At 40.7% G+C, this 25,233-nt stretch overlaps 1 protein-coding gene and 1 pseudogene across 1 annotated transcript in view; both read right to left on the bottom strand.

Annotated features, from left to right (window-relative positions):
* PIK3AP1 (phosphoinositide-3-kinase adaptor protein 1) overlaps positions 1 to 25,233 on the bottom strand; it is a 153,063-nt gene that overhangs the window by 109,920 nt on the left and 17,910 nt on the right. Inside the window, exon 2 of the mRNA XM_006880206.1 lies at positions 24,672 to 25,094. Coding sequence (XP_006880268.1) covers positions 24,672 to 25,094 — 423 coding nt within the window. The remainder of the gene's footprint in view (positions 1 to 24,671; positions 25,095 to 25,233) is intronic.
* LOC102864366 lies at positions 76 to 427 on the bottom strand (annotated as a pseudogene).

Here is a 25,233-nt window from a genome sequence, read left to right as displayed (position 1 = left end):
ACATCCACTGATTTCTTCTCAAAGGATACTCTATAACCCATCAGACAGCCCGGCAGTTCCCTTCTCATGAATACTCTAGCCATAAAAAATCCTCAGTAGAACACAGACAAATTCATGAACAGAAGAGGAAATCTGTTGAGCTTTGGAATATTTGGTGCAGGAAGCTGACACAAGTCCTTCCATAATACACTGTAAGTTTATTCTGTAGGCCAAGAAAGATACTGGCTGCTGATGTCCATGCCCATCTGTCACAGAGCCAACACTTGGAGGTTCAACAATAACATCATAAATTATTCCTCCAGTGATGAGGAAGACATGAGCACCGGAGCATAACCCTCATGGACGCCACATGCACTCAGGGCAGCTTCTTTGGCTTCAGGTTAGGGCATTCCAGTACCAAGAACAGGACTCAGTACAAATTCTCCATGTTGGTGGCAGCAGGAAAAGCTCTCCTAACATTTACTTTTATAATCTTTTCTTCATTATTCTTCTCAGCCAAAATTCAAACTCATTTTGTGCTTTCCTACCCCTTAGCCCTGCCCACAGAGTTCTCTAATCCTGGGGCATATTTGTCTCTTGCCCACACCAATCTCTCTTCAAGTTCATACCACTATTTAGTACCATTTTCTCCATGAAGTTTCAAATGGTCATCCTGTTGAAAGCACTTTCTTATTTCCTGAATTCAACACACACACACACACACACACACACACACACACACCCCAAGGTTCCTGTTAGTTCTCAGCAGCACCACTGAAGAAAAAGCTGTTGATCTACTCCTGTAAGACTGTGTTGTTGTTGTGTGCCATCGAGTCAGGACCAACCTACAGCTGACCCTCCAGAGGCTTTTCAGAGGCAGTTAACAGAACAGGAGGAGGTTGCCCATCCTGGTGCAGTGTTGTTGTTAAGTGCTGCCAAGCCGAGTACAACTCATAGAGACCCTATGAACAACGTATCTGAACCCTGTTCCAAAGGACTGTTGTTTAAGAATTGGGTGCCAATCCTGCTTTCAAGCCTGTCTTAATCTGGGAGCTCTACTAAACCTTATCCACCATGTGTAACCATTATAGCATTTGATACACCAATGGCACAGCATTCCACATCACAGCAACCCCAAGCTATCTCAGAACAGCAAACTGACAGACCAGTGCTGTACCACTTAGACCAATGTTCTTCCCTAACACAATTAGCACCAGGTGTAATTTTTTTTTTTTATCTTAGAGCAGAGTAGCGATTATAAGAAAGGAAGGCAAAGGACAGTGCTTTGCTGTAGAGGTGCTGTGAGAAGAAACTGAGTTGATGACACCTAACAACAATAACAAGCATTCTACACTGGCGGCAGTGTTTCTGCTCTTGTTACCATTATCAGGAAAGAAGCAGAAGGCAAACGTTACCTGGGATTTTAATTTACAGGTCTCCATTGCAAAGGAAAGAGACTTAGTGATGTAAATGGTGAAGCAAACACTCGATGTTATCAAAGAAAACACTACAGGGCAGTTCTCTGTCACAAGAGGAAACTATGAATCTAAATACACTTGATGACACTAAACAGGATATTGGAGCGGCATCCTCTTCTGAAATGGCTTGCCTCCGGAAACTCTATGTATGAACAGTGCTCAGGCCTTTCATTCTTAGGGTCGCTATGAGTTGTCTATGACTTGACAGCACCTAACAACAACAACAGGGACACAAATAACATCTCAAAGAGCTCTGGTGACACTATAGGTCAAGTATTAACCAAAAGGCCAGAGGTTCAAAGGAACAAACCTCTCCTCAAGTGAAAGATGAGGCAGTCCACTGCCATAAAGACTTATAGATCCAGTAACCCTATGAGGCAGGTCTGCTCTGTGGCTTTTTAACGTCTCATCTTACTCCCTCCAGCCTGAACACTTGCAGTAACAGGACTGTGGTCACCACATCCTGAGGCCATTTGCTCCACAGTGTTTCAGATGTAATTAGATCTAGAAGAATTTTGCTCGTATGATTCTGCTGTCCATAAATCCTAATGTGCCCTTCGGAGCATCATAGCTAACATCATGATTTCTCTCTTTTTTTAACATCGCTATTTCCACACTCATAGGGCCTCTGGAAACCCTATGAACTTCGATAAATGTCAATAGTTGTAAAGAGGCTTCAGGTCTTTTGTTCATGGGGTTGCTATGAGTCGTGCTTGACTAGAAGGCAATCAACAACAACAACAACAATTTGCACATTGCAAGCTCTTAAGGTAATTATCATGTCCCTCCTTGGTAAGTTGTTTTTTTTTTTTAAGAGAACAGGAAGCATAGTGGATAAAACTCTGCATTCAGACTTGGAAGTCAAAATTCTAAAATGGCTTTCACAACTCTATTAAAACTTTTCTTTTTTTAAGGCAAGCTCATTTCTTTCAATCTTTTTTTTTTTAAATCTGATAGGCTTTGAAATTCCTCCATTAATTCCATCCAGTCATTCATTCAATAATTTACTAAGGGCCTTATAAGTGTTGAGCACTGTTTTAAGTGCTGGAAATATTGCTCAAGCTAGATTGTTTTCAAAGTTCGGGTAAGTTTTAATCACACTAACATACCTGATGATGGATAGGATTTGGGTGAAGAAAATGTTTCAAGATTTCTACAATCTATGGGATGCTGAATTAAAGAGTGACTACAAGGTAAAAAGTAACTCTAGGCTGTCAAATTATTATAAATCATTTTGATGTTACATTTCTGCTGAAAAATCTCTACCACAACAAATACTTTCTAGTCAGTCTAAGATGTTCTCTGGTAACCAACTAAGAGAAATTTGAGAAATGTTTTTCAGGAAGTTTTAGAAGATAAAAGATGGGATCTGGTTCAGAATAAGAAACATGATAGTTCTACCTGAAATATTAAATACTATATTCTATGGCAGGGGAGCTCTGGCGGCCTAGGGGTAAGGAGCTGTGCTGCCATCACAAAATCACGTGGTTCAAATCCACCAGCTGCTCCACTGGGGAAAGATTGGCAATCTTCTCCAGTGCAATTTACTGCATCTGAAAACCTTCTGGAGAATCAGCTATGAGTCAGTTACAACTCAGCAGTACACAACAACAACATATCCTGTGACAGAGATGTTTCCTCACTTTTTCCATGCTCATTCAAAATGGACCAATAGCTAATACTTAAGTGATCTTATAAGTTTTGATGACTGCCCTATATTCTTGCAAGGTTATCGACTCAAACACAAGCTGAATATGTAAAAGGAAACTTACTTTAGTACAATTTAAAACTAGAGCATTTTCATTTCATCATCAGCCTTCCCCACTATTTCCTGTGTTATCAGATGGTCGAGAGAGCCAGCAGTGAGTCTGTGAAAATAGCAACTTGTAGACAAAATATGAATTCTTTTAAATAAGATACTGGTATGTATCTAATATTATAAGAGTGTTAGAGAAGATGCATATATATTCAGAAGGCACAGACCTAGGGGGGAAAATATCAAGGAATTCTCAAAATGATTAAACTAATTCTAGAAGTCTCCTCCACACTCCATGCAAGGAGTCTCAGAGTTTGGAATGAGGATGGAAAGGGTGAAAAAACTAGGAAAGATCCAGTGGAAACCTGGAAAGACAGAGTAATGGTTGGCACAGCTCAAAGGTGATTAGTTTTATAAAATAAAATATACCAGAATAAACATATAAAAAGCAATGTGACTGAAGGAATGTGTGAAACACAATGTGTATGAGATTTGTATGCAAACCAATACAAAAGAAAATAAAACCCAACTCAGAACACACACATATACACAAAGACACATAAAATTTAATCACCCCTGGGAGGAAACAATCTCATATATTAATAAGCTTTAGTAATGGCACTTGTAATTTTTTATGGGACAGGTTATAATGTCTGGTACATTTTTAAGTGTTTTCATAGAGGAAAAAGATACATTCATGTCTTACTTTGAATAAACGTGAAAAAGTTTCTGTTCTGATACCCTCATTCTGTGCTCTATGAAAATGGTTGACAAACCAAATGGGATTATCAGCACTAACAGAGCTATTCATGGTAGGGATAACTTTTTTCAAATTGGAATTTTCAAAATGGGCTGGCAGTAATAGCCCACGGATAGCCCCAGTGATCTGTCCATCCATCCATCTACCAATAGGTATCCACTACTATATACAACATTGTTGTTAGTGGAGACCAATAGATTTTTAAATACGTACTCTGTAAAAGTAAAAATTGTCTCCAAATGTTTTCCCCCCTAAGAAAAGCAGTTGTTTCAATTATTGATCTTGTTCATTTCTTTTCGTCTTGGAAAACCAAACACCCTCTATTTAAGTCTAAATTTTACCAAACTGACTAAATTAAGAAGCTTTCTGCCCAGAAGTCCTTATGAAAAGCCTATTGTGGTTTAAATAATCTCTGCAACAAGTCATTTACCGTATAAATCATCTTAGTTCCCGGACCATTTCAGACACACTCTCAGTCATGTGAATGGCTGGTGGAAACTAAATTGAAGAGCTGTCAAAACATCCTGCAATAATAGGGAAATTAACAAGCCCATTCTGTCACACATATTTGCCCCTCATTTCCCTTGCCCTCATCATCTTCCTATGAGCCCATATCCATAAATATCACACAGATCATAATGAACAGTATTATCTGTTAAATATGCATTCTTTTCATTCACATAAGTATAATAGTATAGTTATGGTCTCCTGAGAATGAACTTGGGTCAATACACTAATATTCATAAAAGATAGTCATTATTAATGTGTCATTTAAGGTTCTATTTAAGTTCTTTTGGGAAGGATAATTTACTGGCTGAAATAATACCCTAGGCTTTGAAGACTGAGAAACACAATGGATTGAGATCCAACAGGGAAATATAAGGGATTTAAAATCATGTGTATCATCAAGTCAGAACTGACCCACAGTCAACACTCTGCTGAGTTTTCAGAGGCAGTTAACTGCATGGGAAAAGATGGTCCATCTTTCTCCTGAGGAGCAATTGGTGGATTTCAAGCACGTGCCTTTGGTATTGCAGTGCAACTTCTTGCCAGTAGGCCCCCAGAGCCCTCTAAATTGATACATTGTTGTTGTTGTTGTTATGTGCCATCGAGCTGCCTGCAACTCATAGCAACCCTATGTACAACAGCCATAAGTCCTGCTCTATCCCTTGCCAATCTTACTGTCTCTGATACGCCCATCCCCATTACCTCAGTGACTGAATCAATCCATTCCATAGAGGGTCTTCTTATCTTAAGCTGTCCCTCCATCCTCCCAAGCATGATGTCCCTCTCCAAGGACTGATCGCACCTTGCAACATGTCCAAAGTATGTCAGATGTAGCTTCAGAATCCTTGCCTCCAAGGACCAGCCTGGCTTCACCCTCTCTAGGATGAACTTGTTTGTTCTCCTAACAGTCCACGGTATATTCAATACTCTTCTCCAATACCACAGCTCAAAGGCATCAACTCTCCTTCTATTATCCCTAGTCATTGTCCAGCTCTCTGATGCATAGCAAGTAATTGCAAAGACCATGGCCTGGATCAGGCGCGCTTTAGACTCCAGACTGACATAGCTGGCACTAAATAATTTAATCTATATCAAGGTCTGCCATCCCAGAACATTTGATTGTGCTAATGCAAAACCTATACTTGGACCAAAAGGCAGTCATCAGAACAGAGCAGGGAAACACTGGATGTTCATACCTTTTCAATCTGTATGCAGAGCAGATCATCCGAGACGCAGGGCTGTACGAGGAGGAGTGTGGCATCAGGATTGGTAGAGGAGTTATCAACAACCTGCGTTATGCAGATGATACAACGCTGCCTGCTGAAACAGAGGAGGACCTGAAGCACTTGCTGCAGAAAGTCAAGGACTGCAGTCTTCAATATGGATTGAAGCTCAACATCAAGAAAATATTCTTATCACTGTGCCAATTGGCAGTATCAGTATGAATGGTGAAGAGATTGAGATAGTTAACAGTTTTAGTTTACTTGGTTCCACAGTCAACACTCTTGGTAACAGCAGCCAGGAAATCAGGAGATGAACTGCATTGGGAAAGTCAGCTGTCAGGGACCTCTCAAGAGTACTGAAGAGCAATGATGTCATGCTGGAGACTAAGGTGCACCTGATTCAGGCTATAATCTTTGCAATTACATGCTACGGATTGGAGAGTAGGACAGTGAATAGGGATGATAGAAAGAGAATTGATACCCTGCACAGCAATCCTACAGATTCACAGTTCGAATGGTACATGCACAAAAAAATAATAAAAAAATAAAAAAAATGAGAGAGAGAGAATTGATGCCCTTGAGCTGTGGTGCTGGAGAAGAGTGTTGAATATACCATAGACTGCTAGGAGAACAAACAGGTTTGTCCTGGAGAGGGGGAAGCCAGAATGATACTTGGAGTCAAGGATTCTGAAGCTTCGTCTGACATACTTTGGGCATGTTGCAAGGAGGAACTGGTCTATGGAGAGGGACATCATGTTTGGGAGAGTGGAGGGGCGGCGCAGCAGAGGAAGACCCTCGATGAGATGGATCGATTCTGTGAGTGGAGTGTTGGGAATGAGTGTGTTTGAGACGGCGAGGTTGGCACAGGATAAAATGGCGTTTAGGGCTCTTGTACAAAGGGTCATTATGAGTCGCAAGTGGCTCAATGGCACATAACAACAACATCAAGGTCTGAGATGCTATCTCATATAGCCCCAAGCATTTTAAAGAAAATAGACCTAGGTAGCCAAGGGGCTTACCCAAGACAACACACCAGTTAGTGTCAGAGTCTGTGTATACTATAAGCCCATATTCTTTTACTGACTGTCATAAAATATATAGTAACCTAAGAAGACATTCATTTCCAAGTCTGACAAAAGTAAAATTCCACCTGACATGAGTCAAATATGATTCAGTAACAGGTTATTTTCTCTTCATAGCTATAAACCAAAATCAAGTTGGCAGTGTAGACATTGCAGCAATAATACAAACCAATGCTATGTTGCCTCTCCTCACCCAATGGATGAGTCTAACAAAGCAGGAAGGAAAAGACCACAAGAACAGAGAACTTAAACCTGAAACTCAATCTGTCTGGATTGGTATTGCTGTTAGGTGTCACCAAGTTGACTTTGACTCACAGAAACCTTATGAACAACAGATCTGAACCTTGTACCATCCTCATTGTCTCTACCTATTCCCAGTGGATCTGAATGGTGCAGTTCAGATCTGGTGCCAAGGGACTTCCACTAAAAATTCAGACAGCAGAGCCAATACCCAGAGTCCAGAGGGGGTGTCATTTCTTAGATGACATCATAGAACAGAAGATGACTGTCAAGCCTAGAGAGCTAATGTAAATTGTTTTACCAAGTTCTTTACTTTCCTAGTGCCTAAAATTACTTTCCTTCCAATTTCTTCTATTTGTAATGAAAATGTCTACCCTATATATCTGTTCCACCATTGTCCTTTGGAAGCAGATAACTTGTATTCTAGATTTCACAGGTTCACAGAAGAAAAATAATTTTATCTCAGCACAGAATTTGTACTTGGGATGATTTAAGACTTTAGCAATGATATGATAGGAGCAACCTGTTTTGCATTTGGCAAAGGTATGAATTTTTGTGTGGTCAAGAGCTGGAATGTCATGGATTGAATATTGTCCTCCCAACATTATATGTCAACTGGGCTAAGTCATGAATTCTCAGTGGTTTGGCTATTATATAATGATACAGTTTGGCAGTTATATAATGATATTATCACACTCCCCCTCCCCATGATGTAATTATCCTTCATTTTGTGATACACTATAAACTTTAACTTTTGCCTATGGTTAATAAATCAGGATTAGGTTATGTTAAAGATGATATTTAAAAAGTACTATCTAGCTGCTGACTCATAGTGACTCTATAGGAGATAAAAGAACTGTTCAACTGGGTTTCTAAGGCCATAAATTTTTACAGAAGCAGATTATTACATCTTTCTCTCAAAGAGTATGTCATAGGTTCAAAGTATTGACTTTTTGGCTAGCAGTCTAGCTGTTTAACCTTGGCACCACCAAGACTCTGTTAAGAGAATTCTCTTTTTCTCTTTAATTTCCATTGAGTTAGTTCTCACTCTAACTGACCCTCCACTGGGTTACCAAGGCTGCATGCATATCAAATGGAAGGTTCCTCTTTCTCCCTCACAGCAGTTGGTGGATTTGAACCACCAGAGAAGTGCCACTTTTGTGTTAGCCGTACAACACTCTACAGACTACACCGCAAGAGCTCTTAAAAGAGAATTAACCTATTCATTGCTGTCCAGTCAGAACCATCTCATAGCTGAACCTCCAGCACATTTTTGGAAGCTGTAAATCGCATGGGCGGTGAGTGTTCATCTTTCTCCTGAGGAACTGTTGGTAGATTTGAAAGACCAGAGATGTTGCCTTTGTCTTAATAGCCTAACTCTCCACCAGACCTCCCAAAAGAGGATTAATTAACTAACTTATTGACATCCAGTAGGAATGGATTAATAGTTGACTCTCTAGTGGATTTTAATACAGGAAAGTGCAGATCTTTCTCCCATGGAGCCAGCAGAACAGCACCACTGGTGAGTTAGCAGTGAAGTGTTCGATAGACTCCCACTACAGCTCCCTTAATTGAAGACTAGCTTATGTTTATTGGGTTAGGGTGGAAAGAAACACACTTACTCAGGGCACAAGTCAGAGTTAATATATGGGGAATTTCCCTGGGATGTGACCTGCATCACCTTTATCTTACAAGAGATAAAAGGAAAGAGAAGTGATGGGAGTAGGAGAGAGAGAAAGATCTCAATATCACCAAGAAATGGCTAGGAGAAGATCTTACCTTTTAGGTTCAAGTTCCCTGTGCTGAGAACCTCCTAGACTCATGGGAAGACTAATGCTGTAACACATTGAGATCTCCAAGAAATACCAGCTCAACAGATATTCAAAGGAAATGAAGACCTTTTCTCAGAGCCAAGAGAGAAAGCCTTACCCTAGACTAGCTGGTACCCTAAGTTTAGACTTCTAGGTTCCTAAACCATGTTGTTGTTGTTATGTTATTATGTGCCACTAAGTTGCCTGCGACCCATGTGTGACCCTACTATGTATAGCAGGTCTGAAGTCTGCCTGTCCTGAGCCAGTTTCATTCACTACTTCCAATACACCAACCCCTATTGCCCCAGTTACTGTATCAATCCATCTCATCCGAGGGTCTTCCTCTCCTGTGCTGTCCCTCTACCCTTCCGAACATGACTTCCTTCTCCAAGGATCAGTTTCTCCTGGCCACATGTCCAAAGTATGTGAGACAAATCTTTAAAATCCTAGCCTCCAAGGAGAAAGAACTGGTTTCACCCTCTCCAAGACAGACCTATTTATCTTCTTGGTGGTCCACGGTATGTTCAACACTCTTCTACAGCACCACATTTCAAAGGCATCACTTCTTCTTCTGTCATCCTTAGTCATTGTCCAGCTCTCTGATACCCAGCAAGTAATTGCAAAGACCATGGCCTGGATTTGGCACACTTATTTTCTAAACTGACATCGTAAAAACCATCCACTTGTGGTACTTCTGTTCTGACAGCACTGTATACCTAATAACTCTATAAAGTCTATCTTACTTTAAAAAAACTTAAAGAATTTTCTACTTAGACACATTGTGATTTTGTGGTCCAATATATTACACATATCCTTTTAAGATACAGACCTTAAATAACATTATGCACACACACACATACTCCTGTATCTGGGGATATTTTTTCCCTTATAAAGTTTGGTAAAATTTCCATATTGGCATGTAGAGAGCTTCCTGATTCTTTCTGAATTTTGTGTGGTACTCCACCGAGAAGATACAACAGTAATCTCCATATTGACATGTAGAGAGCTTCCTGATTCTTTCTGAAGTTTGTGTGATACTCCACCAAGTAGATATAACAGTAATCTTACTTAACTGGGTCATGACTCAACAATGATCTTCTGAAGGGCAAACTAGGTGAGGTTTCAGCTTAGCATAAACTGACCAAGGTTTAATCTCACTATTCTCAATGTACAATTTTTGTCACTTCTAGAATCCCTACTTCCATAAACCACATTCTTAATCAAAGCTAACTTTTTCTTAACTGATACTGTACTTTTGGAGCCTGAGAACATAAATGAACAAGGTGACAACCTACAAAAATGGACAAAGGGAGAAGGGAAGGAAAAACCCAGAAACAAAGAAGTAGCATGAAATGAGAGAAAAATAAAACTGATAAAGAAGTGTTAACACAGTAACACCTGGTAGATGTTCATTTTTATGTAATGACAAATTGAATAAATGGGTGAATTAAGACAGTGTAGGCATTATTTAAACATATTTGGCCTTTAATGTATTAAAAGGTTACCAGCATTACCCTATTTCTCTGAAAAGTAAATATCCTTCTTGAGCTTGCTAACATAACAAATACGGCTACTGAATATTTGTCATGCTCATGCTAAGTGAAAAATACACATTCCATTTCAAAGCATATTATTAAAAAGGTAGGTATCTTTTAAAATAATGTTTATATTGATTATATGTTGAAATGAAGATACTATATGCATATTGAGAGAGCTCTGGTAGCTTGGTGGTAAGGAGTTGCTCTGCCAACCCAAAGGCACATGGTTCAAATCCACCAGCTATTCTGTGGGAGAAAGATAGGCAATCTCCTTCCATACAATTTACCGTCTCTGAAAACCCACTGGAGTGCGAGCTATGAGTCAGTTCCAACTCTATGTTACAAAACAACAACAAATATATACTTGGTAAAAATAAAATCCTATAATTGAAATTAATTTCAGCAACTCTGCTTTATTCTTTTGAATGCATCAACTAGGGAAGTTTGGGCAGCACAGTCCATAGAGAGTTGTGCAGCTACCCCAAAGGTGAGACCTCTCTGGTGGGTCTAATCCATCAGTGACTCTAACAGAGAAAGAGGAGCAATTTCGACCCATGTAATTTACAGTGTCTTGAAAACTCACTGGAGGGGTTAGCTATGAATCGATTCTGCCTCAACAACAATGAAGGGGGGTTTTTGTGTGGATATTAGATTATTTAAAATTTCACATGTGACTTGAATATCTTCTGAACAATGTTGGGCCAGAATGTAAAGGTCATTATAGTCATTTGTTGCTTATTCTCTGAACCCAACAAATATTTGATAAGCTCCTATCAGATGAAAAGTCAGGGAGTTCAAGTGCCATAGTCTGGTAGGGAAGTGGATTGTGAACCCAAATACCACAAACTCAAGAGCGAAAGGTTAAAATCCACCAACTGCTTGGAGAGACAGAGAGGCAATTTCCTTCCACGTGATTTACAGCCTCAGTAGCCCACAGGATGGTCAACTATGAATCAGTTTCAACTCAATGATAATAAGAGAGAAAGATGAAAAGTTAGTTTGGTGTCTGGATAAGACAATAGATAATACCTAGGTTTTGGCGGGGTGGTTTGTAAGGAGCTGTGCTGCTAAATCCAAGGCTGCACTTCTGACAGTTTGACTCCACCAGCAATCTCCTCCAGTGATTTACAGTTCCTTAAAAATTGCTGAATGGTCAGCTATGAGTCAGTTCTGACTCAACACTCTTGCGAGAGGGAGAGAGAGCTCATGTGTGCACCAAAAGAGAGGCTTTCAACTAGCAGGAGGCCTCTGTCTTTATCTTCCACTGAAAAAGTACCTGTAATTTTGGAAAAGTCAATGAAGATATGAATGTGCCTGGCCTTGATTTTATAAGACAGTTGCATGGACCAAAGGAAAAGATGTAAAAGCTATTAACAGGAAAGATCTTCGAAATAGCAAAGTAAATGTCATTAATTCTAACATTCTTGTCGAACAGTCCCAGGAAAGCAAGATAGGAAAAAAGAAAGAAAAAGAAAACAAACCCTGAAACAAACAGGCAAGAAATTAACTGATGAGTTCCTCCTACATCATATGTTTTCATTTCAGCAGGAAGCAGAAAATCTAGACAAAGACAGGTCCAGACTTGAGACTCTCCTAGAGAAAACTTCAGCATTCATCACTTCCTTTTCACTGCATCTCACCAACCCTAGTTGACAGAGAAGTCTATACAGACTGTCCCTGAGGGATCACAGATAGCTTCACATAAACTGGAAAGAGAAGGCTGCTTCTGGGTAGTTGACTAAGCAGGAAAGGTAGCCAAATACAGTTACCTGTATGCGACTCCCAACTTTGTGGGAAGTATATCATCCTGAAGGAATCTGAGCAGAAATTGAGGGGAAAGATGTATGGGTATAAAAATCAAGCACGGACATTTCAAGATCAAATCAAATCTACTGTGAAAAGTCCATTCTAATTCATAACGACTCTACTGAGTAGATCTGCCCAAAAGGACTTCTTGTTGTTACATACCATGGAGTTACAGCCTCTCACAGCAACCCTGTGTACAATATGATCAATAGAACTCACAAGGCCATAAATCTTCACAGAAGCACATTAACACACGTTTGTCCCACAGAGAAGCTCTTGGGCTCAAACTGTTGGCCTCCGGGTTAGCGGCCAAGGGCTTAACCACTGTACCACCCTGGTTTCTTCTGTGGACATTAGCCCTTGTTAATGACTCCCAGCACAGCATGTAGCAAGCAGTGCAGTTAGGAACATGAATGTCCCTTGTTCGACAAACACATCAAGCAGGACTCTGGGCAGATGAAATCCTAATGACCCTTGGATCCTCTCCAGATCACTTACAAAGGAAGACTGGATGGAGTCAGCCCCCTTTGCAGGAGGTCTTTAAGGAGTAGAAATGGACCCCCTGAAGGAGGCAAATGTAGAGCCAAGACTAACCCACAGCACTGACATAGCAAACCCCACAAGACATGGCCACAAGGCATGAGGACAGCAGAATAAAAATAGTTCACTTCAAGAGGCCCCTGGTCAGGTTCTCCCCTCGGCCTCTGCACAGCACCACAGAAGCCCCAGAAGCCATTGATGACTTACCATTTGCAAGGCCACCACACTGAAGACAGAGCAGCAACTTCCCCTTTGCTGTGAGGTTCTGACTGCCTTACCCTCTCTAAAGTCTGTCGTCTGTGACGTGCAAGTCAGTCATGCCACAGCCAAGGAGAGCCCCTGGGACTACTGCCCCATGACAGATGACAGCTCCTACAGTCTAACCTACTTCCAGTTCCTCCAACCACAAAACAAAAGGCAGGACACCAGGCATGGAGCAGAGGGCTGGCTGAGCCTTGCTGTGATACACAATCGACCCTGGAGGCTGTCTGCAATTCATATTTCTGAGGCCCACACTCCAAAATACTGGTTCAAGAGGTCTGTGGTAGTGCCCAGGCACCTGTGTTTTTAACCAACTACACAGAGGATGATGCTAGGTCCAGACCTGGAAGTCTTTAGACCTGAGGGAAACTTTGCTGTCCCTGATCCTGTCTCTTCCAAGAGTTTTCTTCCTACCCCTTGTCTCAGTGTGGAAGAGGGGGGTGAGGAAGGAAGAGCTAAAGGGAAAGAAACAGAAAGTAGATGTACTCTGACAACTGAAAACTTCAAAGTGATTACATGAGTTATTTAACCCCTAAGAGTATCCAAGTCTCATTTTCTCATCTGTAAAATAGTCACAAATTATCTACTTCCTCAACCCTATGCCACATACAGTGTCTAACACATTAAACCTGTAATTATCTTAAGGAGAACTCAATCTATTATTAGAGCTTTCCATGAGCAGGAGGAAGGATGCAGAGCTGCTCTCCACTGGGCCATTTATCTTTTAAATGTAGTAAAGCGCATTCAACAAAATATTTGCCTAACTCAACAATTGCTCCACATACAATTCAGCATCACTGTTTACTTGCATCATGTTGTACAACCATCGCCAAGATCATTTTCTAAATTATCCCACCATCATAAACAGAAATGCAATGTCCCCTAAGCAATGACTCCGACTTTCCCCTTATGACCACTCCTTGTAACATATAACAAACCTTGTCCTCTGTAGATTTGCCTCCTTCCCATATGAGCATTCAAGAGGAATTTAAAAAGTGCTGAAATGGGCAAAATGAGTTAACAACAAATAACGGTGTAATGAAGGTGACTGAGCAAGAGATGCGCAGAGTAGGCATACAACCTCATTTGTTGGGGTTCCCCGGAGATGTAATAGAAAAACCAAAAAAGTTACCAGACGTTAGGCACAAGCATACATGAAAACTTACTGCAACACCATCTATAGAAAGAAACATCTAGAAATAGCCAAAGAGCATCTTTTGAACAATATAATAAAGACATAGGACCTTCTTTCAGGAAAACAATTCCTTTTTCAATGTTGTGAAAGACTCTAGAATCTATTTGATTAGCCAAAAGCAATTTTAACAATAAAAATTTTTCTGCTAAATTCAAGTTTAATACTGAGATAGAACAATATTATTTTTTTAAAAAGGCCAAATCCCATACATCATAATTTAGGGGACACTGTCAGAACCTCTAATGTACAAAAATGATGGCTAGGAGTAAGGGTTAGGCACAGAGAAAATAAAGCGTATAAAGAAGCAGACAAGACCTCTAGCATAACAACGAGGACTACTGGGAAACTAGTGGTGCTCTACTGGAAATACCACAAGTAGGCGACTTTTTTTTCTTCTTCTCAAACCAAAACTCAATGCAAACTCATTGACCTCCAGTGTGTTTTCAGACAATGTAAATCGCACGAGACGAGACTGCCCATCTTTCTCCCTTGGAGCTACTGGTGGAGTCAAATCGCTAGGGAGGCAGGGCCTTTGTGTCAGCAGTGATACATTTTACAGACTAGCTTTAGAAAATGTATTTACTTTTGGAAAAATATTTTTTAAAATTACCTAAAAACATCAACAATATGTAAATTTCTTGCGGAGATAAACTCATTTGATTAATTGATTTGTCCATAAAAGCCCAATAAGGTTATTGTTGTTGTTGTTGTTGTTATGTGCCATTGAGTCAAGTATGACTCACAGTGACCCTATGAACAACAGATCTGAACTCTGTCCTAACCTGTGCCATACTGTAAACACTGACACACTGAGCCCATTGCCACAGTCACTGTACCAATTCATCTCGCTGAGGGTCTTCTCCTTAACTAACCCTTCACCTTTCCAAGTATGTTGTCCCTTTCCAAGCAATAGGCTCTCTTTGAACCATATGCCCAAAGTCAGTGAGATGAAGCATCACCCTCCTTGCCTACAAGGAGCACTTTGGTTGCACCTTCTCCAAAACCTGTTGTTATTTTAGCTGTCTGTGAGATAGTCACATCTTTTATCTCCATTTTACACAATCTTCCCCAAGGTCACAAAGCTTCTAAGTGGTGGACAGAGGTTGGACCCCAGGAAGTTTCTCTCCAGTGTCTAGATCATCACATGTGCAGTCTCTCACATGAATCCCAGCAGCAATTTTCTTCCCAGGAAATCAACAGATGAATTCTAGCTGAGCTAAAGATCTTTTAACACGTTGCCGCAAATGAAGGCAAAATGTGTTTCTAAGCATGGTCATCAATTTAAAAGTGTGAGGCAATGTGTTAAAATACTTTTTAAGGCATTCAGATTGTTCGACCTCAGTTTCTCCAGCTAAGTTAATTATTGTGCTGGTTGAGTTGCCACCAAGACAATGATCCCAGGCTGGGAAGTGTTGAGGTGACCGTCCTTGCTGCCTCTTGATCACGAATGACCTGGAGTGGCTCAGTGGTTGCACAGAAACAGTCTTATGATGCAGAGTTGGCTTGAGAGCAGAGACAGAGAGGGGTCATGCCAACGTTAACCTCTGACTCCAAGTGCTTAACTTTACAAAACAGACTACTTACTTCCTTGCAGTAAACTGGTTCAATTCGTCTCAACTCATTGCTGTTCAGCTGGAACCAACTCATAGCTGCCCCTCCTGTGGGTTTGCAGAAGCTGTAAAATACCCGTATTTCTTCTCTGGAGAAGATGGTAGATTAAAATACCCCATGTTTGATTTGGCAGCACAACTACTTATTCACTATGCTACCCAAATACAGATAGCATTGGCTGCAGGGAAAGGTTTTCTGTCTCTGTTGCCCTGGAGAGACCCCTCTGCCTCTTTAACTTCTGTTTCCTGGATCCATAGAGATTTCCATGTGGCTTGGAATCTCTCTCACTCCATCTCTTTCTGCTAGCTTGCCTGACTCTAGACACATCCACATGGAACCTGTTCCTCATTGTCTGACAAAGACAACCCATTCCCAAATAAGATTACAATCATAGGTACAGAGGTTAGCAATTACAATACATATGCTGAAGGGGCTGAATTCAATCCATAACAGTTTAGTGCTCCTTATAATACATATATAACCCATAGTGATGAAAACTTCTGAAATAAAACTCAGTATTACCCAGGGAGTCCTTTCTCAGACTGGTCTATCAGAATCTATTTTTGTATTCCAGTGAGATTTGCAGCAAAGAATAGAGCTCCACTAAAAAGAGGAAATCATTTCTGTGATGTACCTGGGGTTTTCTCACTTCCTTATTTTAAAATAATCATCCAACAACTCCAAAAAATTTCAGAAAATAATACAGCCCCCTACACACTGACTACATAACACTACAGACATTTGAAAATTAAATAGAGCAATTTAAAAGGTTCTGGATATTTTGCCATCTTCTTTGAAAACTTGTAATGATATATTATGGCACAGAGGTTAAAGGAAACCTTTAAAATTATCTGATCCAAACCCATCATTTTTAGATGAAGATCCTGGGAGGTAAACTTTGTATGACACACTGAAGACTGTAATTAAGACATCTGCTCAATTTTAAGTTGGCTGACAAATTTGAAGAGGGAGGTAGGATATTAAAAAAACGCCAAAACATGTTTTAGTGAGATGGTAATTATAACGAACAGGCATACTAAATGAAGAACTGGGAATCCCCGGACACTTAATTGCTCGAGTAAGTCAGAGATAATGAGGATAGGGCACGATAGGGCCAGGTTCACATCCATTGTCTGTGAATGGTAGTTGACGTGGGGCACTTAACAATTAAATGAAGAAATAGTACTTCCCACCCCAAAGTGGGGCCATTTATATCTGGAAACCTGGAAGATTAAAACACTGTTGGAGCTGCTTAATGTCTCTGGGACACTAAGTTTCCTTTAAAAAAATATTCAAACTCACTGTCAAGGAATCAGAACTGAGGCAGCAAATCATACAGGAGGAGGCTGTCTGTCTTTCTCCCAAGAGGCCACTGGTGGATCTGAACCACCAGAGCGATTCTGCTTCATTTCAAAGGACAAAGGAAAAAGGTGGAGATGATAGCAGTGATGGTTACACAACATGAGCAATGTAATTATGTCCCTGAATTGCATGTCTTAACAATGTTGAAATGCCAAATGCTTTGTTGTCTAGTGGTAAGAACTGTGCTGCAATCCTGAAGGCACACAGTTTAAATTCCCCAGCTGCTCTGTGGGAGAAGGATGGGTGATTTCCTCAGGTCCCATTAACTGCTTCTGAAAATCTGCTGGAGGGGCAGCTATGAGTAGGTTCCAACCTGGTGGTGAACAACAACAGCAACAGTTTTAATAAAATGGTAGGGCAATGCCAAACTAACACAGCACACAAATCTATGAGTAGAAGTAAAGGAAGAGACAGACCTCAGGGCTCTATTGTTTAGTGTACTGGCCTAAGCATGAAACAATGGTGTCATTTCGCACCACAAGTGGCTGATAAGCTGGTGCTTCCATTTGTGGAGAAGTGGAGCTTTGACAAAAACCATGCATGCAGATACATAGCCACTGAGCTCACAAAAGGGTGGTCCCTCAGATGAGGAGAAACAGCATCATCTGGGAGCTTGTTAGAAACAGAATTTTGAGTCTTGTCTGAGACCTTGGGAATCAGAATATGCACATTTATAAGACCCTTATATCTCCCCAAGTCATTAAAGTTTGAGAGGCACAGGTTTAGATAATAAAACAGCAAAAAAAGATGTGCACCTGTCTACCTGTAACCACCTCTCCAGATACTTTCCATTGTGGGGTAGGTAAATATTACCATGATCTTCCAAAAGAACAAATAAATCTTTGTGGAGGAAGTGATTCTGGAGTTATCACCCTAGACCAGCGTTGATGAGGCTTTATCCCACATACTTCTGGCATGTTAGATAGAGGGACCAATACCTAAAAGAGGACATCATGCTTGGAAAAGTAGAGGGTCGGCAAGACACAGTGAAGGAGGAAACCCAGATTTAGAATAAAAATATGTTTCTGTTAAAGAAAGAGGAACTTCATGGAAGGAAATCTTATGATTAAAAAAAGCTATGATGGTCACATGGTGCAACCATGGTCCCAGAATCGAGTCCCTTTATGACACATCTATGGTCTCTGCTCACATCCTTCCAGTGATGTGTGAATCACTGCCCGCAAAAGCAATTCATTCCATCCTTGCACAGCTTTAATTGTTAGAAGTTTTTCCTGAAATTATTTCTCCTTAGCTTCAATAACCCTGAAGTAATTGTCCCTATTGTGAATTTATCCACATTATTATCAGTTTTCCATTGCATTTCTCATTGGCATTTTTTAAAAAAAAATTTAAAAAACAGGAAGTCAAATAAACAAGTTCCACATGTTTATTTCTCATGAGAATGAGGTAGTTTGTGGGAGTGATGTGAAAAAAAATTTTCTTGGCTTTTATTTGAGATACCTTGTTATTGTTGTTTTTAGGTGCCATTGAGTTGAGTACAACTCATAGTGACAACTAGAACTGAACTCTCTCCTATCTCATGCCATCCTCACAATCTCAGACATACTCAAGCCCATTGCCTCAGTCACCATGTCCAACCCACCTGATCAAGAATTTTCCTCTCTTCTGCTGCAACTCCCACCTTCCCAAGCATGATGTCCCTCTCCAAAGAATAACCTCTCCTAGCAAAATGCTCAAATCATGTGAGATGAAGCTTCACCATCTTTGCCTCCAAGAAGGACCCTGGCTGCACGTTCTCCCAGATCTCGCTAATACTCACAGATAAATGTATGCAAATATCCATGTGCATAAGAGGAATATATGTATATATGTAACTAAGGATGCTGTTAAGGATTGAAATGTGTCCTCCCAAAATAGGAGTCAGAATCTTAACCCTCATTCTTTGGATATAATCCTGTTTAGAAATAGCATTTCATTACATTAATTTTCAATACTAAACTTGTTTAGAACCAACAAGACCTCAGGGAGGACCTTTGTATTTAAAGTTAGTTGTTATTTTATTTTGGAGGAACATTCTTCTAAGTGGTACAGCACTCTTCTGTCAATATACTGCACTGAGGTAATCTGGGATTGCTGAGATACTGAACCTTGTGCCATTGAGGTGTCAAATGCAATAATGGTTACCCATGGTGGACCTATTTGGTGGAGCTCCCAGTTTGAGACAGATTTGGAAACAGCAGTGGCACCCACTTCCTCAATAACATGCCTCTGTAAACTCTATGAACTTTGATAAATGTTGATAGTTATAGAAAGGCTTCAGGCCTTTTGTTCACAGGGTTGCTATGAGTCGTGCTCAACTCAAAGGCAATCAACAACAATGTAGGATGTGCCCCAAACCTAATAACTCCTGAGGTAGACACAGACCTAGGTACTTACTGGGAAAGACAGATGGCATGTCAGAATCACCAACGAATGCCTGAGCTTATCAACAAAGAAGGGATCAATGGGACTGTGACTTTTATTTGAAGGGGTTTTTTTAAGCATACTCATGTTTATTGCATTATTTTTAAAATAAAATTTTTTATCTTAATTGTGATTTTAGTGAAAGTTTACAGAAAAGTTACATTTTAATTCATTCATTCATTGTTGTGCATTTTTACCCCCTCCTCCCATTTCTCCTCCCCCAGTTCACTTTTTAAAAAAATATTCATTGTTGCACAATTACCACCCTCCCCTTAGTTCTCTTTGCAATGTACCTCTTTTTCTGGGCTGCTGTCATACATATAATGCCTAATCATATATTCCTTTTAAACAGTTCTTTCCTTGATCTGTTCCAGTGTAATGTTCATTACCTATTCACTTTTAACTCCTAAAACTGTGAGAAAATTTTGTTTTAAAAAGCCACCCAACTTGAGGGATTTGTATTACATCGGTACTAGCTAAAAAACTAATTTATGCCAAAAAGTTAGTTTGGGGAGAGTACTACTCTTAAGCACTACATAGCCATAAGGCTCCTGGAAACCAAGGTAGGTATGAAACAAGGCAAGGAAATGATACTTCAAAATGTTTTAGAGTCTCTGACCTAGGGAAGTCAGAGATCATTAGCCCAGGAAGATTATCTTCGGTCAAGTATAATTCCTCCTTTACAGAAACTAAAACTAGAGCCAAGAAAACCCAAGTGTCTTATCCAAAATTAGCATCTAGTTAGCAGCAGAAATAGGCAACAGAATATCCTATTCCCATTTAATGCCCTTTTTTGCTACACCAAGTATTTGGTTTGCTAAGACGGCTTGTTAAGCCACATATTGCTGAGCTAAACAATGGCGATGGCTATAGGACACCCTAATAGCAAACTCCAACCATCTTGGTAGCGACATATAACATGAGTTCTAAAATTCACGAGTCATTGGAAGCAGGAGTGGCATCCACTACCTAACAACACGCCTCTGGAAACTATGAACGTTGATAAATGTCAAGAGTTGTAGGGGGGCTTCAGGCCTTTTGTTCATAGGGTCGCTATGAGTCCTGATCAACTCAATGAAGGCAATCAACAACAACAACAATATCAAACAAAAACGTGAAAACTTTGTATATTACAGTCATGACCTTGGCTTCCTCCTCCTTTCTTTCCTACAATCCCATTTGTTCCACCTATCCTTTGGTTCTGAAATTTTCACCAGTAGTCTCTCATTAAAATAATCTTTAATTTTGCCCCATTTTATTTGAGTGAAAGTTTGCAAACCATATAGGGTTTTCATTCACTCAGTCATACACAAAATCTATTTCTGATGGGAGATTATTTGCTCTCAGAAAAGAAGCACCACTCTGATGTACTACATCCTTTTGGAAACACTTGAAGCTAAAGACTCAGCTTCCTGAGACTCTTCAGTAACAACTGAAAAAATTATAGTAAATAAATTTATCCAGGCACCTAAACATCAGAGGTAGACATGCAATAGCATCTATCTGCCAAAAGCACACCACTGCAATACTTTAAGGAACAACCTGTTAAGAATATCCAATGTGAGGGGCTGGTACACCCCAAACAGTGGAGATATTGTGGGTTTGACTGCAGATAAAAAAAAAGCTAATGTTGCTATAAAGCAAATCACACAAATTTTCTAGTTTCTCAATGCATATAAAAGTTTTACCAACACTACACTATAGCCTTAGTATACAATTCTTGTTTGTTGTTACGTGCCGTCAAGTCACCTGCAACTCATAGTGACCCTATGTACAACAGCCCTAAAGCTTGCTCTATCCTGTGCCAATTTTACTGTCTCTGATACACCTAACCCATTACCCAAGTCACAGAATCAATCTGTCTCATCGAGGATCTTCCTCTCCTGGGCTCTCCCTCCACCCTCCCAAGCATGACGTCCCTCTCTAAGGACTGGTCTCGCCTTGCAAATGTCCAAAGTATGCCAAAGACATACGTCAAAGAAGCAGCTTCAGAATCCTTCATTCCCATCCCAAAGAAAGGTGACCCAACAGAGTGTGGAAATTAGCAAACAATATCACTGATATCATATGCAAGCAAGATTCTGCTGAAGATTATCCAAAAAATGACTGGAACAGCACATCAACAGAGAACTCCCAGATGTGCAGGCTAGGTTTGGAAGAGGTCGTGGTACCAGGGATATTGTAGCTAATGTCAGATGGATCTTGGCTGAAAGTAGAGAGTACCAGAGGAATGTCTTTGTTTCATTGACTACACAAAGGCATTTGACTGTGTTGATCACAACAAATTGTGGCTGACTCTGAGAAGAATGGGAATCCCAGGACACTTGATTGTGCTTATGTGAAACTTATACTTGGACCAGGAGGCAGTCATCAGAACAGAGCAAGGAAACACTGCATGGGTCAAAATTGGGAAGTATACAATAGCATTATAGAAAATCATATTGCAAGTATTATCAGAGATACACAGTCAACACAAGCTATTGGAAAAACAGCACCAACAGAACTGGCTCAACATAGGGTTGCCACAAACCTTCAGTTTATACAAAACAGTATCTTCAAAATACAATAAATGAGTTATGCCTACACATCAGGGTCCTCTGAAGGGCTGGTTAGTAGGTCCCACAAGATTAAAATGGATCACCACAATGACATCTGCTTATCCATATCCAGTGATGTCTCAGTTTGGGCAGATTCCAACTCCTTCCACGCAATGAAATGTAATCCTGTCTATCTGAATTATGTCCTTTTTCTAGCATTATGTCTTTGTGAAGAAAAGATAAATAAACCCTAGAAAGATTACAAGTTCCTATCTCAGATATTTCAAGTAAGACATCTTTTGCACGACCACTACTCATTTATATTACAAAATTAGCAATTACAAAAAGACCTCTTTAAATTCAGAGAACTCAAACTCACTGCCATTGAGCCAGGTGTGATCCAAAGTGGCCCTCCGTTGGGTTCCCAAAGCTGTAAATCACAATGAGAGGAGACTGTTCATCTTTTTCTCACAGAACTACTGCTGAATTTAAATGGTCAGAGACACACAACCGTTGGGTTAGTAGCACAACTAGCTCTGGACAAGTATTTAATGGTTTAAAAAAGCTTGTTCCTGGGATAAATGTATCTGTCAACCTACACTAGCTTTTTAAGGTCACAGAGAATTAGTAAATGCTTAATTCAGTTAAAAATAGTACACAGATGGATAAGTCAAATTAATATCCACATCATTCCAGGGACAAGTGAGGTATGGGTAAATTGAGCCTATAATTTTCCAGGCTTCTTTTCCAACCTCAGGTGTCTATGGTCTCAAATACAAGAGAATAGAAAATAGAAGTCTAGTTCACTCATAGCCCACACAGAGGCAAAAATAGACATTAAAAAGAGGAAGAAAAGCTGTAATATGTGTCCATCCCAGAGCACACCTTCCGTTATTGTTAATCATGGTGAATGTCACACTTCCTGAGGCCACTAGAGTCATAAGTCCAGGCAGAGAGGAGCAGAATTTTCCTAATTTAAAAGGGGAAACTGGGCAAAAGAAAGAAGCTAGGCTGATGATAAATAGGGAAAAGGAATATTTCTCTATAAATAAACTGTACTACTTGACTAGGGAGTTCTAGTGACCTAGAATACAGGGTACTGCACAGCTAACACCAAGGCCATACCTCTTGGTGGTTCTAATCCACCAGTAGGTCCTGGAGAGAAATATGGGCAACCTCCTCCTGTGTGATTTATAGCCTCTGAAACCCAACGGAGGGTTAGCTACCAGCCAGCTCTAATTTAATATCAATGAGAGAAAGAGAGAGATTTATTAGTGTTCCCCAAAAGTTGTTTGGTTCCTAGAACCACAGCATGTAATCCTATTTGAAGTAAAGTCTTTATATATATAATCAATTAAGTTAATATGATATCATATTGGATCAGGAAAACAAATAAAACCAAACCCACTGCTATTGGGCCAATCCAAGTCACAATGACCCTGACCTGGGCTTCCCAGGCTGTAAATGTCAACAGGAACCCAATCCATGATGCTCTCTACACTGCCAGGGCTCCTTGACACCAGAGCTCCCTGTATTGGATTAGGGTAGCCTCTAATTCCAACATGGCCTTAGAAGAAGAGAAGAGAAGAGAACATATACACATAAGGAAGAAGAAGGTAAACAATGGAGCGACAAGTCTACCAGCCAAAGACACGAAAGCTTGTCATCAACTTCTGGAAACCAAAAGAGGTAAAAAAGAATTCTTCCCAAACGACCTCAGAGGGGCATGTCTCTCTTGGTTTTGAACTATGGCCTCCAGACGTGGAGGAGAAGAAATACATTTCTGTTGGTGTAACTCACCAGGTTGGTGGTACTTTGCTAAGGTAGCCCACAAAAACTAATATGCAAAAGGGAGGCCTTTTAAACAAAAACTTCAAGGTCAAGTATGGACTAAATGACAGAGGCATGCAAGCAAGAAGGACTGGCTGCTCACACTCAAAACAAGCCAAGTCTAAGCCTTCACTTTGCTTTTTTTTCCCCCTCCTGACTGTAAGATGTTTATTCTTTAAAAAAAATGGTTGCTTTTTCTCTCTTTTTTTGCCACTGAGGGGGAAAAAAGGAATTTAATTTGTGTGGTTTCTTCCTCGGGAGCTCTAAAGGAAGTTGTGCTCCTAACCCAAAGGCCACACTTCCCTAGAATTCTGAATACACCACTGTCTCTGAGGGAGAAAGACGGGCATTCTCTTCCCATGTGTTTCACAGCGTCTGAAACCCAATGGAGGGTCAGCTCTGAGTCAGTCTCAGCTTTGCTGGGAAATTTAATGGATGGTCAGCAATGAGTGAGTTACTGAGTGAGTGAATATGTCTTTCCAAGATGTGGAAAATTCTAAAAAGAAAACCCAATAGAAAGTATCCTCTTCATTCTCTAGCAAGGAGCCCTGATGGTATATCGTTTAACATTTGGCTGTTAACTGAAAGGTTAACCCACTAAGTGTTCCACGGAAGAAATCTGGGTGACCCCCTCCCATAAAGCTTTACAGCCTCGGAAACCCCACAGAGGGAATCAAGAGGACAGCAATGGCTTTAGCTTCACGCTCTTCTCCAGCAGTCAAGAGTCCTACCTTCAGAAACAGCCTTCTTCACGGCCGCCACGTAAATCTCAGGTTCATCGTCACAGGTGAGCTCCTGCCAGTGGGCCCAGTCGGGGAAGAAGCGGAGGAACTCCTCGCTGTCCTGCACCCCACACAGCAGCCTCACCATGCGCTGCGGAGGGTGAAAGGCTCGCTGCAGCAGGGGCAGCATGGACGGCTGGTAGAAGTGCTGCACCAGCTCTCCAGACAGCAGCACCATGATGCACCGGGTGCTGAGGAAGAGGCTCAAGTCCTCGGCCGAGAAGGAGACCCCCGGGCCTAATCTGTGAGTCAGCATCTTCTGGGTGCGGACCTGCCGACTGGACAGGAAGAGCTCCTGGAGGTAGTGACACCAGTCCTCGGCATCGGGGCTGTAGACAATGAGGATGTCGCATACCCTAAGCATCCCTGAAAGATAATGAAGTACAGAAGCCCGTTAATGTACTTTCTTTTTCTAGGGTTCCCCATGACCCCCAGGACATACCAGCCTGATGAGGAGGCTGGCACCCACAGTCTTGCAGTCTTTCACAGACTGCTTCCAGCATGCCTGTCA

Source organism: Elephantulus edwardii, unplaced genomic scaffold (genome assembly GCF_000299155.1).
Source record: "Elephantulus edwardii isolate Elephantulus edwardi_28Jun2011 unplaced genomic scaffold, EleEdw1.0 scaffold00006, whole genome shotgun sequence".
In the NCBI taxonomy this organism is placed as follows: Eukaryota; Metazoa; Chordata; class Mammalia; order Macroscelidea; family Macroscelididae; genus Elephantulus; species Elephantulus edwardii.
The sequence above is the reverse complement of the archived record's forward strand: the minus strand, read 5'-3'. Positions and strand labels throughout refer to the sequence as shown.